Source organism: Symphalangus syndactylus, chromosome 11, assembly GCF_028878055.3.
Source record: "Symphalangus syndactylus isolate Jambi chromosome 11, NHGRI_mSymSyn1-v2.1_pri, whole genome shotgun sequence".
NCBI lineage: Eukaryota > Metazoa > Chordata > Mammalia > Primates > Hylobatidae > Symphalangus > Symphalangus syndactylus.
This window is the reverse complement of record NC_072433.2, coordinates 46,224,280-46,239,084: the sequence shown is the minus strand read 5'-3', so window position 1 is coordinate 46,239,084 and position 14,805 is coordinate 46,224,280. Positions and strand designations below refer to the sequence as shown.

Genomic DNA, 14,805 nt, shown 5'->3' with positions numbered 1-14,805 from the left:
GGTTTTGGTGGGTTTTAGTTTTTTTTTTTTTTTTTTTTTTTTTAAGACAGAGTCTTGCTCCATCACCCAGACTAGAGTGAAGTGGCGTGATCTTGGCTCACTGCATCCTCCACCTCCTGGGTTCAAGCGATTCTCCTGCCTCAGCCTCCTGAGTAGCTGGGATTACAGGTGCCCGCTACCACACCGGGCTAATTTTTTTTTTTTGTATTTTTAGTGGAGATGGGGTTTCACCATGTTGCCCAGGCTGGTTTTGAACTCCTGACCTCAAGTGATCTGCCCGCCTTGGCCTCCCAAAGTGCTAGGATTACAGGTGTAAGTCACCACACTCGGCCCTTAGCCACTTCTTTATTGCATCCTGTTTTATCAGCAGGGTCTTTGTGTCCTGTACCTTGTGCTGACCTCCTATCTCATCCTGTGACTTAGAATGTCTCACCTCCTGGGAACGCAGCCCAGTAGGTCTCAGCCTTCTTCTATCCAGCCCCTATTCAAGATAGAGTCACTCTGCTTCAAATGCCTCTGACACTCTGGCTAGCAGAATACGTTCATGTGTTGGAAATGTTGGGAAATGGCCCTAGCTGCCTCTAAATGTCATTTTCACAATGTATTTGGCATACTAAGGGCATATTTTTTCCTTCAGTTTGAACATATATTGAACACTTATATCAGCACTGCTCTAAACCAAAGATAATCAGCTAAAGTGCTCAACAAACATATCTGCTTGCTAGGAACTATGCTAAGTTACATAACACACACACACACACGCACGTGAATTTTTTTTTCTCCCATTTAATTCTCATATTTATTCTGTTTGTGTTTATGTTGAGACAGAGTCTTGCTCTGTCCCCCAGACTGGAGTGCATGCAGTGGCACCATCTTGTCTCACTGCAACCTCTGCTTCCCCACCTTAAAGGATCCTCCCACCTCAGCAGCTGGGACTACAGGCACGTGCCACCATGCCTGGATAATTTTTGTATTTTTTGGAGAGACAGGTTCTCACTATGTTGCCCAGGTTGGTCTCAAACTCCTGGACTCAAACAATCTTCCTGCCTTAGCTTCCTAAAGTGCTGGGATTACAGGCATGGGCCACGTGCCCAGCCACTCACACTTATTCTATTACCCAATGAGTGGCTATTAGCCCTGTTGTACAGTGTTAACACTGAGTAATCCTACAGCTGGTCAGGGGTAGAGCCAAGGTGCATGCCATGGTCCACCTACCCTGGACGCTGCTCTCGGGACAGTCCCTTTGGTGTTCTGCCTCCCAGACCATAGTGCAGAAGAGGTGTCATGCCCTGGTAGGGAACACTGGCCTGGAAGAGTTCATGGTGTTACAGGTAGTTAGGGCTGAGTGGTGCAGCAGAGGGCTCTCTCCCACCCATTAGGAATGTCGAGTGATAACATTGCCTCTCTAAAAGGGACAAACTGGGAGCCCACGCCAGGGAGAGGCCATTTCCTGATGATCCACACTTGTTGCCCTAAAGTGTTAATTGAATGCAGGCACCAGGGAGAAGCAACTTCCCGGGCACGTGCATTAAGAGATAAAATGGCGGGCTGGGCACAGTGGCTCACGTCTGTAATCCCAGCACTTTGGGAGGCCAAGGCAGACGGATCACGAGGTCAAAAGATCGAGACCATCCTGGCCAACATAGTAAAACCCCGTCTCTACTAAAAATACAAAAATTAGCTGGGCGTGGTGGCACCTTCCACCACTAACAATGGAACTGCTAAGAATGGCCCGCAATGATCCTAAATACAAGGGTGGGAGAGAGAAATACCCTCTTTATGTAAGTACGTTCCTTATACGGCATTATTTTATTATTATTTTTTGAGACGGAGTCTCACTCTGTCGCCCAGGCTGGAGTGCAATGGTGCCATCTCAGCTCAATGCAACCTCCGCCTCCCGGGTTCAAGCAATTCTCCTGCCTCAGTGTCCCAAGTAGCTGGGACTACAGGCGGGTGCCACCCCAGCCGGCTGATTTTTTGTATTAATAGTAGAGACGGGGTTTCACTGTGTTAGTTAAGATGGTCTCGATCTCCTGACCTCGTGATCCGCCCACCTCGGCCTCCCAAAGTGCTGGGATTACACGCATGAGCCACCATGCCCGGCCGGTATTATTTTAGAAACCAAGAACTGTACACAACCTAAATGCTGGAGGTGCCATGACAGTCATCCATGGAGTGGCTGAGGCAGCCATAGAAACTGCCCACCAGGCTTTTTTTTTTGACGGAGTTTTGTTCTGTCACCCAGGCTGGAGTGCAATGGCGTGATCTCGGCTCATTGCAGCCTCTGCCTCCCAGGTTAAAGCAATTCTTCTTCCTCAGCCTCCCAATTAGCTGGGATTACAGGCAGCTGCCACCACACCCAGCTAATTTTTGTTTTTCATCAGGCATTTTTATTAACATGTTGTAACATTCAAGGGGAAACAGGACCCAGAACTATGCACCCCCGTGAACCACATAAAAATATTCTCAGGAAAAGAACAGTAAAGAAATATTCCCAGAATGTAAGACTTGCTTAACTCTGGTTAGAGGATCACAGTGGGTTTCACATTTTCTTTAGTTTTTTCCATATAAACATGTTTACTTTGATAAAATATTTTTTGAGAATTTCACACTTCTATGTAATGTACACTTTTATGGTCTGACTTTGTTCTAAACATTACTGGGATTCTGGGTTGCTGTTTGTTTTTGCTTTTAAGAGATAGGGTCTCTCTTAAAAGCAGTGGCATGATCTCGACTCACTGCAGCCTCAACCTCCCGAGCTCAAGTGATCCTCCCACCTGACTCTCAGAGTAGCTGGGACTACAGACATATGCCACCACACCTAATTTTTGTGTTTTTGTAGAGACAGGGTTTGCCATATTGCCCAGACTGGTCTTGAACTCTGGGCTCAAGCAATCCACCTGCCTCAGCATCCTGAAGTTCTGGGATTACAGGCATAAGTGGATTGGTTTTTATTTTTGTTGTTGTTGAGACGAAATTTTGTTCTTGTCGCCCAGGCTGGAGTGCAATGGTGCGATCTCGGCTCACTACAACCTCTGCCTCCCAGGTTCAAGCGATTCTTCTGCCTCAGCCTCCCAAGTAGCTGGGATTACAGGTGCCTGCCACCACGCTCAGCTGATTTTTTGTATTTTTAGTAGAGACGGGGTTTCACCATGTTGGCCAGGCTGGTCTCAAACTCCTGAGTTTTTTAAAGAGAGATAGTTGATGTTTTTATTAAGCTATGTATGAATCCATTTTTAAGGTTTTGGCTGGGCGTGGTGGCTCATGCCTGTAATCCCAGCACTTTGGGAGGCCCAGGTGGGCGGTTCACAAGGTCAGGAGATCGAGACCATCCTGGCTAACACGGTGAAACCCTGTCTCTACTAAAAATACAAAATAATTAGCCGGCCTGGTGGCGGGCGCCTGTAGTCCCAGGGGAGGCTGAGGCAGGAGAATGGCGTGAACCTGGGAGGTGGAGCTTGCAGTGAGCTGAGATCGCGCTACTGCACTCCAGCCTGGGAGACAGAGTGAGACTCCATCTCAAAAAAAAAAAAAAGTTTTAAAATTTAGTACCTTCAAAAGGACTTTGAGGGATGCCCCCAATATTTGCATTCAGAGCAAAGGCAGATGAAATTGGAGAGGAGAACCAAAAGGTCAGTATGTCTTTTTTTAAAGTGGAAAATAAAATCTCTCTATGACTCTCCAGCTGACCTGTGCCTCCTAAGGAAGAGAGCCGATGGATGGCTGGCAGTAAGGTTCATCTTCCTTCTTCTTGGAGTTCTCCCCATTTGGGGGGCAGAGTGACAGGATATCAGCAGACAGCACTGAGAAGTGGTCAGGCACCTACCAGTAGAAAACAGCATCATCCCCTCCCTTCTACGCATCACCCACTTTTTTCTTTTTTTTTTTTGAGACAAGGTTTGGCTCAGTCGCCCAGGTTGGAGTGCAGTGACATCATCTTGGCTCACTTCCACCTCCGCCAACACCCCATTTTTTTTTTAAGAGACTGGGTCCTGCTCTGTGGCTCAGGTTGACGTGCAGTGGTGCTGTCACAATTCCCTGCAGCCTTGAACTCCGGGGCATCAAGCAATCCTCTGGCCTTGGCCTCCTGAGTAGCTGGGACCACAGACATGTGTAACCGTGCCTGGGTAATTTTTAAAAATAGTTTTTGTAGAGGTGGGGTCTCACTGTTGCCCAGGATGGTTTTGAACTCCCAGCCTCAAACAAACCTCCCGCCTCCGCCTCCCAAAGTGCTGGGATTACAGGTGTGAGCCACCACGCTCAGCCCCTCAACCCACCCTGAACTCACCCCTCCCTCCTCTATCCCTCTCTGAAAAGGCCCTGTGGTAAATGGGTTTTGCTGGGGCAGCACCACATCCAACTCCCTTTCCTATGGGGAGCAGCGTCTCCTCTTCAATGTTATGGCCCCAGTGGGCTCCACCTCCTCCTGCTCTGTGAACAGGGCCACCCAAAGCCCCTTATTCTCATGGGTCAGAGGTGGGCTCAGAGAAAGGCACATGGGCCCAGGCAGCCAATCAGGATCCTCCCTTGGGATTTTTCCAAGTGGAGTTGGACAAGACAGACTGCATTTAACAGAGTGAATTTGAAAACCGAAGCAGGCTTCCCTCCCAGGTGCGCAAGGCCATACTTCCTCTTTCTGCTGATGCTACTCTGCGTGGATTTCTATCACTTCCAACTGAAGTAATTTTCTCTTTCTATATTTTCCAAATTTTAAGAGACTGAGTCGGCCAGGCATGGTGGCTCACACCTGTAATCCCAACACTATGGGAGGCCGAGGTGGGCGGATCGCCTGAGGTCAGGAGTTCGAGACCAGCCTGACCAACATCGAGAAACCGTCTCTACTAAAAATACAAAATTAGTCAGGCATGGTGGAGCATGCCTATAATCCCAGCTACTTGGGAGGCTGAGGCAGGAGAATCACTTGAACCCGGGAGGCAGAGGTGGCGGTGAGCCAGTAACACACCACTGCACTCTAGCCTGGGCAACAAGACTCCGTCTCAAAAAAAAAAAAAAAAAAAGACTGGGTCTTGCTGTGTCACTCAGGCTAGCATGCAGTGGTGTGATCATGGCTCACTATAGGCTCAACCTCCTGGGCTCAAGTGATCCTCCCACCTCAGCCTCTCAAGTAGCTGGGACTATAGGTGTGTGCCCCGACACTTGGCTAATTTGTTCACTTTTTTTTTGTAGAGACAGGGTCTATGTTGCCCAGGCTGGTCTCGAACTACTGGGCCCAAGTGATCCTTCTGCCTCAGCCTCCCATGCAGACAGGGCCACAGGTGCACACCACCATGCTCAGCTAATTTTTTGAATTTTTACAGAGATAGCATCTTTTTTGGTTGCCCAGGCTGGTCTCCAACTCCTGGGCTCCAGCAATCCTCCCACTTTGGCCTCCTAAAGTGCTGGGATTATAGGCATGAGCCACTGCATCTGGCCACCAAATTTTCTTTAGTGAAGACACAGAAATTTTAGTTTTGAGAAAAAGTCCTGAATTCCAAAATCACTCATCAAAATCAAACGCCGATATGGGAAATGAATGAACTCCCTTGTATAGACAATTCCCCCTTTGCCCACGGGCCTCCAGTGCTCCCTTGCCCGCCCACCCTCCCCAGCCCCGGGGAAGAGGCTGTTTGTTCTTATTTCTCTTCCACCAGGCAGCCACGGTCTGTGTTCATTTGAATCACATTCTATTCCAAAGAATCCATGAAGTTTCTCCACCACAAGTGAACAAAAAAGCAGCGCAGGGGTCTTAGGATCAAGCCCTAAGACGACATGGAGGGTGGGTGACATGGCTCACGCCTGTAATCCCAGCACTTCGGGAGGCTGAAGCAGGCAGATCATCGGAGGTTGGGAGTTCGAGATCAGCCTGGCTAACATGGTGAAACCACATCTCTACTAAATATATAAAATTAGCTGGGTGTGGTGGCACACACCTGTAATCCCAGCTACTCGGGAGGCTGAGGCAGGAGAATCGCCTGAACCTGGGAGGCAGAGGTTGCAGTGAGCCGGGATCGCGCCACTGCACTCCAGCGACAGAGTAAGACTCGGTCTCCAAAAAAAAAAAAAAAAGAAGACATGGAAGCTGAGAAGCCATGCCTGAAGTTCCGTCATATTTGGGGGAAATGCCCATTATTGTGCTGGGAACACAAATTACAAAGAGTGAAGGTGTAAAGTTAGTAACATCCTCAATGTTTAGATTCAAACTACAATGAAAGTTAAACACAGTCACCATTTTGGACATTTTATTTATAGAAATTTCCAGCAGAGCCATTGTTAAGTACCTTTGTCAGGAGATGCCTGTGAGAACCTAGACGGGAAAACAGCCACAGGATGATCTGCATCTGTTCCTCCCTAACACTCCACACACACCAGAACGGCAACAGCCAGGCAAGCCTCTGGGTGCACGGTGATGCACTGTCTGAGGCACAGCCCAGCACGTGCTTCCTCAGCACATGCTACACACACAGATCTGGACAAATGACAGAAACTTCACAGATGTAACTTCCAAGTGCGACCTCAAATGACAAACAACTTTCTCAGGTAGTGCCTGGACAGGAAAGGCACTGGAACAGAATCTGTAGAAAACCAAACCTATCATGATCAGCATTCCTACCCGATGTTAACCTCCTAGACTAGCTGACCTTATTTATTTTGAAAGCAAATCAAGTGTATAGTCTCTTTTAAAAAAACTGTGTAAACGTTGTGAAGTTTTTAGGGGCTGTTTATAATCTGAAGAGATTTATAAAAAATTACTGGACTTGTTAGGACTATAAATACTAACCCCGCCTCCCCCATGAAAAAGCAATTGTTACAAAAATATAAAAAATATACTAGCTTCTACGATTTAACCTTTCCACCAGAAACCTCACGACTCTGGGACTCATCCTGGTTTATATACCACACAGCAAGCACAAGTGCAATTTTCTCCATTTTTTAAGGAAGGAAAAGTTTTAGAACATTCCCTTTTGTTATTTGAGATTGTGGCTACTTTCTTCATAGGGGCTGTGATGTCGGTGGGTAAGGACAGTTTGGAGTTTCTGTTTCCTCTGCACGGACCCGGTGTGGAAATCACAGCATAGAGGCTGCTGCCTCACTCCTCGGCCTCTTCTGCTTTCTCTCCAGCTCCTCCAATTCCATTTTGGGACATGCGGGGTCCCAGGCTCCTGAGCTTCCCTAACTTCCCACTGGGGAAGGCAGGGAGGATGGGGAGGCTCCCAGTGAGGGAGGCGAGGGCTAAGCCCGTAGCACCGCAGCCTCGAGTGTGGTCGGCCCGCCCAGGGTTGCTAATGGCAGAGAAGCCACATGCTGGGGGATGGCACCCTCCTGTCCTGGGAGAAGCCTGATGCCACAGGTAAGAGTCTGCAGCCTGGGAGGGGAGCCGGAAGCTAACGTGAAGGCAAAACACTCTGCATGAAAGCACAGCAATGAACCTCCAACCACGACTCACTGACTCCTCCACAGCAGCCAAGCTGCCAGGCACTTTTACCACCTAAAAGCTAAGAAACCGACCAGATTCAGCTCGCCACCATTCAAGAAAGGCCAGGGCCTTGGCTGCTCGGCAGGTCCCGGGTATTGCCCTTGTTTTCAGCCCGTTTCCCCGCTGTCACCAGCAGGGAGCGGTGTGCACACCGGCTCGGTCAGGCCCCGGGGACAACAGGCACTGGTCACCCGCGGGATGGGTCCACACCATTCCAGCGGCTCTCTCCACGGAACTGGGACACTGCCAGGCTGCACCTTGTGTCCCTGAAATTCAGGGAGACCTCTCAGACGGGGTTCCAGCCTACGCATGTTCAAGGGAACCCCTCATTCCCAAAGCCCGCCGGGCGCACAGAATTCTCAGGCTTGGCTGCGTTGCTGGGAAGCGGACACTAGCTTCCTCCTGCGGCCTGGCTTACCCCCACGCCTCACCATGGGGCCCTTGAGCGTGGCCACAGCCCCCAGCATCTACCCCAAGCTAGTGCAACATCCTGCCCAGTCCACGTGCTACTGCGCTCCCCGAGCCTGCCTCCAGGCCACCGGGCGGACCCTCTCTCAGCCCCAGGGGCCTTCCAGGCCCTTCTGTTCAAAGGACCGGATGCTTCACACCGCTAAGGGCTTTATTTCACAGATCATGGTGGTGAGTTTGGACTTCCAGCCCTCACCACGGTTAAATCACACATTTCCCGACACCTGCTTATTTCTCCAGATCTGAAACATCTCACCCAACACACCCTAGTTGTTGTAAACCCCAAATGCACTTTCCAGAAGCAAAAACAGTAACAGATTCAGAGAACCCTGGCCACACCTGCTGAGCAGGTCCCCTCTACTCTGGTTGCATATAGAATGCTTGTTTGCTCAAAACAGAGGCGCTCTCAACATCAAGGCACAAAGAAAGACGTCTCCGGGGGCAAAATGATGACAAAGTGACCAGCAGCCTCTGCGAGGCCCGAGGCAGAGTCATGGGGGAGGCGAGTTCAGCCTGGCGGGCATTGGGAGGAAGAGCCGAGGACAGGTCTCCCACTGGGGCTCAGGCGTCCTCACGCGTAGTTCTCCAGGAAGTTGATGTGGAAGTCCTTCACCTTCTGCAGCACCGTTTTCAGCTTCTCCATTGGCGGGAGGATGGTCATCCTGGCAGGAGAGACAACAGTGTCAGCCTGGCTGCTCTGCAAGATGGGAGAGGAACGAATCCAGTGGCTCAACTGCGTCTAGGAATGGAGGAGGGAGGTCTGCCTGGTCTGCTTCGACAGCTCCAGCCCAGACAGCGCCCAGCACTTGGACCACTTTCCCCTTCATTCATATGTTGGTTTTTTCACCCAAGTAATACACGTGAACAAAAGCAATAAACTGGAGCAGCATTTAGGCTAAGACACATCCACCCATTACTGCAGAAGGCCTGCATCACTTTTTTTTTTTTTTGAGATGGAATTTTGCTCTTGTTGCCCAGGCTGGAGTGCAATTGCGCGATCACTACAACCTCCACCTCCCAGGTTCAAACAATTGTCCTGCCTCAGCCTCCCGAGTAGCTGGGATTACAGATGCCTGCCACCATGCCCAGCTAATTTTTGTATTTTTAGTAGAGATGGGGTTTCACCATGTTGACCAGGCTGGTCTCGAACTCCTGACCTCATGATCCGCTCACCTTGGCCTCCCAAAGTGCTGGGATTACAAGCATGAGCCACTGCACCCAGTCACATTTTTTTTTTTTTTGGAGAGAGGGTCTCACTCTGCTGCCCCAGCTTGAATGAAGTAGAGTGATCATAGATCACTGCAGCCTCAAACTCTTCAGCTCAGGCGATCTCCCATCTCAGCCTCCCGAGTAGCTAGGATTACAGGCATGTGCCAACATCCCTGGCTAGTTTTTAAACAATTTTTTGTAGAGACAGGGTCTTGCTATGTTGCCCAGGCTGGTCTTGAACTCCTGGACTCAAGCCATCCTGAATTCGGCCTCCCAAAGCGTGTGAGCCACTGCACTCGGCCCTCTGGGACATTTTGACCACTGAACAGAACTTTCTCTAAAAGATGACTCGGGCTTTCCTAGAGTTTCAGAGAGAGATTTCACTCCTACCTGAGGGGACTTTTTTATCTCTAGTCAGTCCGACAGTGAGACAGCCTGCAGTCACAACTCCGTTCCAAAGGAATTCCCAAGTTGCCACAGTAACTAACACCTCCCTCTGGTCCACCAATATGCTCCCTGGCCTTCCCGGCAGCCCTCTTGCTTAAATCACTTTCTGATCAAGCCATCAACCACTGAGATGAGCCTGACCAGGGGTGAGAAGGCCAACCGGACAAGGTTTGTCCATCCAGGGGACACGACCCATGACCTTGCCTAAGTCAAGACTTGGCTCCGGGTGCTAACAGCTCATGCCATTTCTTTTTTTTAGCATCTGCCGCAGGAGACATCTGAGAGCAACATGTGCGGGGAAGATGCTGTTCTGAAGAGAACTGGCCTCAGTGGAAAAACCTCTGCTCCAGCCAGCTCAGCTCTGGGCACTGGCATTCCCGTCCATGCAGGGCCAGAATGGGGTATGCCCTGGGCGTGAGTGGCGCAAATTCCACTGCAGCTCCTCAGCAGGCTCCGGGATCACAGGCAGCGCCACGGCCCTGGGTGCCGCCAGGAGCTGAGCACATGCCAGCACCACTCCAGGCACTGGCAGCTGTGTGCTGCCGTTGCAGAGTTGAAAACGGACAGCGAAATAAGAAAACACCCTACTAGGAACATTTCAGACAACGATGGGACAGATGGCGGAGTGGAGAGACAGAATAGTCAAGGAAGACCTTTCAGGGAATACAACCCTAAGCAGACAACCACCCAGTTTTTCTTAATCCCTGGGCAGGGTCTGAGCTTGGCTCTGCGGCAGGACAGAGTGGGGGTGACTCGAGGGAGGACAGGGTCTCCGCACCTCTCTCTTCGAAGTAGTCCTCTGCTCCATGTCAAGAAGTCCACATTTCCCTGGACAAGACCCGGACCAGCCCCTACTGCGGAGAGGAAGTCATACCTGAAGTGGTAAGTGCCTTCCCTCTGCCCAAAGCCACTGCCGGGCACGACACAGATGCCAGTCTCCTCCAGGAGCTTCATGCAGTAGAACATGTCTGGAGCCATTTGATGGGCCTAGGGGAGCAGACAGAGCTCATGATCATGCCTGGCTTTGCAAACACACCATTCAACCCTCAAAGCCAAATGTAATCTAAATGGCAGGTCTCTCTCCCACAGCAGTGCCCTTCTCCCCTTCCGCTCTTAGAGGACCAGGGCCAGACGCTGGGATACTGCTGATGGCCGGTGCCGGGCACAGACACCTGAATACTACTGCAGGACAGCCAGGTGTAGGTAGTGGTGCTCCTGCCCATCATCAGGCAGTGCCCATCCCCAGGAAGCCACTCAACAGGCATCAGCAGTGGCTTCCTGCAGGTCAAGCTGCATAATCCTCTGAAAATGGGGCCCTGGGGTCTGCACACAATTTTCATGGAACGAGCTTCTCTGAGGCACTCTCAACACTGCTTCCCACACACTGGTTTGCATGACCACCCAGGGAGCCTGTTAACTACAGATTCTCAGGTTCTATCATCAGGGATTCTTTTTCTTTTTTTTTTGCAACAGTCTCCCTCTGTCACCCAGGCTGGAGTGCAGTGGTATGATTTCGGCTCACCACAACTTCTGCCTCCTGGGTTCAAGCAATTCTCCTGCCTCAGCCTCCTGAGTAACTGGAATTACAGGCACGCACCCACCACACACCACACCTGGCTAATTTCTGTATTTTTAGTAAAGACGGGGTTTCGCCATGTTGGCCAGGCTGGTCTCGAACTCCTGACCTCAAGTGATCTGCCTGCCTCAGCCTCCCAAAATGCTGGGATTACAGGCGTGAGCCACCACGCTCGGACTACACCAGGGATTCTTTTTTTTTTTTTTGAGACAGAGTCTCACTGTGTCGCCCAGGCTGGAGTGCAATGGCGTGATCTCGGCTCACTACAACCTCCAGCTCCCGGATTTCAGCGATTCTCCCTGCCTCAGCCTCTGGAGTAGCTGGGATTACACTGCAGGCCACCATGCCCAGCTAATTTTTTTTATATTTTTAGAGATGGCGGTTTCACCATGTTGGCCAAGCTGGTCTTGAACTCCTGATCTCATGTGATCCACCTACCTTGGCCTCCCAAAGGTGATTACATGCATGAGCCACCATACCTAGCCCAGGGATTCTTTTCTTTAAATTTATTTAAGAGAACAGGTCTTGCTCTCGCCCAGGCTGGAGTACAGTAGCATGATCACAGCTCACTGTAGCCTCAACCTCCCAGGCTCAGGCGATCCTCCCACCTCAGCATCCCAAGGAGCTGGGACCACAGGCATGCACCACCCAGCTAAGTTTTAAATTTTTTGTAGAGAGGGTTTCACTATGTTGCCCAGGCTGGTCTCAAACTTCTGGGCTCAAATGATCCTCCCACTTCAGCCTCCCAAAGTGCTGAGACCACAGGTGTGAGCCACTGCACCCAGCCTAACACTAGGAATTCTGATTCTGTAGGTCTAGGGTGGGGCCTAGACTTGGGTGTTTAACAAGGTATTCAGGAGGCCGAGGCGGGCAGATCACGAGGTAGGAGATCAAGACCATCCTGGCTAACACGGTGAAACCCTGTCTCTACTAAAAATACAAAAAATTATCCGGGCATTGTGGCAGGCACCTGTAGTCCCAGCTACTTGGGAGGCTGAGGCAGGAGAATGGCGCGAACCCGGGAGGCCGAGCTTGCAATGAGCCAAGATCGCACCACTGCACTCCAGCCTGGGTGACAGAGCAAGACTCCGTCTCAAAAAAAAAAAAAAAAAAAAAAAAAAACAAGCCAGGCAGTGGCTCATGCCTGCAATCCCAGCACTTTGGGAGGCTGAAATTGGAGGTTCCCTTGAGGCCCAGGAGTTTACAACCAGTCTGGGCAACAAAGGAAGACCCCATCTCTCTCTATAAAAATGTAATTAAAACAAAACAAGCCAGGCACAGTGGTTCAAGCCTGTAATCCCAACTCTTAGGGAGGCAGAGGCAGGAGGATAGCTTGAACCCAGGAGTTTGAGACCTGCCTGGGCAATCTAGCGAGACCCCGTTCTCCACAAAAAGGAAAAAAAAAAAAAGGCCCTAGGTGATGGGTGCACACGCTGAAGTTTGAGAAGCGCTGCTCCAGGATGCAGTGGCTGGGTGGAGGTGGTAGCTCCTGCTGCTTCCCCCGCAGGCATCTCACCTGGGCACCGCCCTTGGGAGCAGTAGCATTCACAGAGTCCAGATCAGCTCCTTTCCCCTGGGGCCCACCTCATGTTTGCCCATCATCACAGCACACGGCTGGGCCTCCAAGAACCTGTCATCTTTACACAGTCAACACCATCTGGCCGAGAGGTGCATACAGTTCAGAGTCTCCAGGGCCAGCACTTCTGCTCTCCAAGATAAGCAGGGGCCCCCAACCCAGCATCTCAGGTGAACCTGGTAAGAGAGAGCCAGCCCAGCCCATGCCCCAGACCTGAGCAGCCTCCACAGCTTTGGCAGGAATGAAGATCCGAGGGAAGGCATACATGGCCCCCTGCAAGGGGTTGCAGTGAATTCCTGGGACTTGGTTAAACAGATCTTCCGTCAGCTTTGCTTTTTTGGCCAGATTACCCAGGACCGACTCTTTCTCCTGAAGAGAGACGGAAATAGCACAGCAGTCAGTATCTCTGGATAAAGATTCACTCCAGCCACCGATCTTTCCTGCAGCACTTGCGGAAATCCCGGATGATGACTTTGCTCCAGCTTTGAACACGTCCCCTCTGACCCAGGCGTTGACTCGGATTTGCTCTGCCCGGGTCACATGCCCCATGCACACCACGCAGACGGAGTGGGCGGGGTGGTCTGTTCCTTCAACACTGGGGTATCAGACAGACTGACCAAAGAAGAGCTTGTGTGAGCCTGAGCACAGCAAAACAGGGAGGTGGGTGGAACACGTCTCCTGGCACGAATTCTTCCACAGCACTCACCCTGGGAGGCTGCCACGTGCCCTGGGGTGTGGGGCACACAGACACCAGGGAGTTCTAGGCCAAAGGGTAGAGCCCGGCAGCCTGTGTCATGGGTTCTGTTCTCGTACCAGGATGTCTTTCCAGAAAATGAGAAAAACCAGTTGTTGCCTGTCAGTCTGTATGGACTTGGCTCTGGACGGAATTCCTCAGAACGTGCTTCTAGGACACATGCCCATTCTTCTGCAGACGGACCCCACCAATGCATCTGGGGGGACCAGCGTGCCCCACCCTCTGTCTGTGTGGTGTGCATGCAGCACAGGACCCAGGCAGAACAAGTCAGGGTCAGTGACTGGGCCTGAGCTGGGCGTATGTCCACGGCTGGAGCAGAGTCGCCATCCAGGGCTTCCACAGGTGCCGCTGGCGAAGTGGCGTGGAAGGTGTGGGCTGCAGATGGAGGCATAAGCACTGTGTGGCCTGTCCACGTGGGGAGCATGGTTCAGCCTAGAATCACGACACGGGCCACAACACAGATGGACCTGGAGGACATCATGATAAGGAAAATAAGCCAGTCACAAAAAGACAAATAAGACGTGACTCTGCTTTTTTTGTTTTTAAACAGAGTCTTGCTCTGTCACCCAGGCTGGAGTGCCATGGCGCAATCTCAGCCCTGTGCAACCTCCACCTCCCGGGTTCAAGTGATTCTCCTGCCTCAGCCTCCCGAGTAATTGGGATAACAGGCATGTACCATCCCCGGATGATTTTTGTATTTTTAGTAGAGATGAGGTTTGACCATGTTGGCCGGGCTGGTCTCAAACTCCTGACCTCAGGTGATCCACCCGCCATAACCTCCCAAAGTGCTGGGATTACAGGCGTGAGCCACTATGCCCGGCCAACATGACTCCATTTATATGAGGAACCTTGAGGAGGTGAGTGCAGAGAGAACAGGGTAGAAGGGTGGCTGCCGGGGCTAAGGGGAGGGCAGGGTAGGGTGTTAGTGGGTAACAGGTAGAGCTCAGTGTGGGATCATGGAATGGCTCTGGAGATGGATGGCAGTGATGGCAGCACAACAGTGTGAATGTCCTGAATGCCAGAAAACGGAGCACTTTATAAAGGTTAAAAAGGTCGACTTTATGTGCACTTTACCACAATTTTTTAAAAAAGAAGTGAGCCTGGACCAGTTGGGAGCTGACTTCTAGGTTACCTGACCCATAAATTCCTTTGTTTGAACTGGTCAAAGCTGTCAGAGCTGGAGGACCCTGTCAAGCTGTGAGGACACGGGTTGGCAGAGGCAGGTGGGGGCCTGGGATCGATGCTGCGCCCCTCCACCTTCTCGTCTTCTTTTCAGTTTCATGAGTCCCCCCAGTGAGTTA

General features: G+C 51.1%; 1 protein-coding gene across 5 annotated transcripts in view; it reads right to left on the bottom strand.

Annotated features, from left to right (window-relative positions):
- Positions 1 to 6,222: 6,222 nt before the first annotated feature.
- Positions 6,223 to 14,805, bottom strand: part of GPT2 (glutamic--pyruvic transaminase 2) — a 49,708-nt gene continuing 41,125 nt past the window's right edge. For all 5 annotated transcript variants that reach the window (XM_063611900.1, XM_063611902.1, XM_055233301.2 and 2 more), the window contains 3 exons: positions 12,964 to 13,119; positions 10,473 to 10,585; positions 6,223 to 8,604 (listed from right to left, as the gene is read on the bottom strand). In XM_063611900.1, coding sequence (XP_063467970.1) covers positions 8,514 to 8,604; positions 10,473 to 10,585; positions 12,964 to 13,119 — 360 coding nt within the window. In that variant the 3' untranslated portion in view covers positions 6,223 to 8,513. The remainder of the gene's footprint in view (positions 8,605 to 10,472; positions 10,586 to 12,963; positions 13,120 to 14,805) is intronic.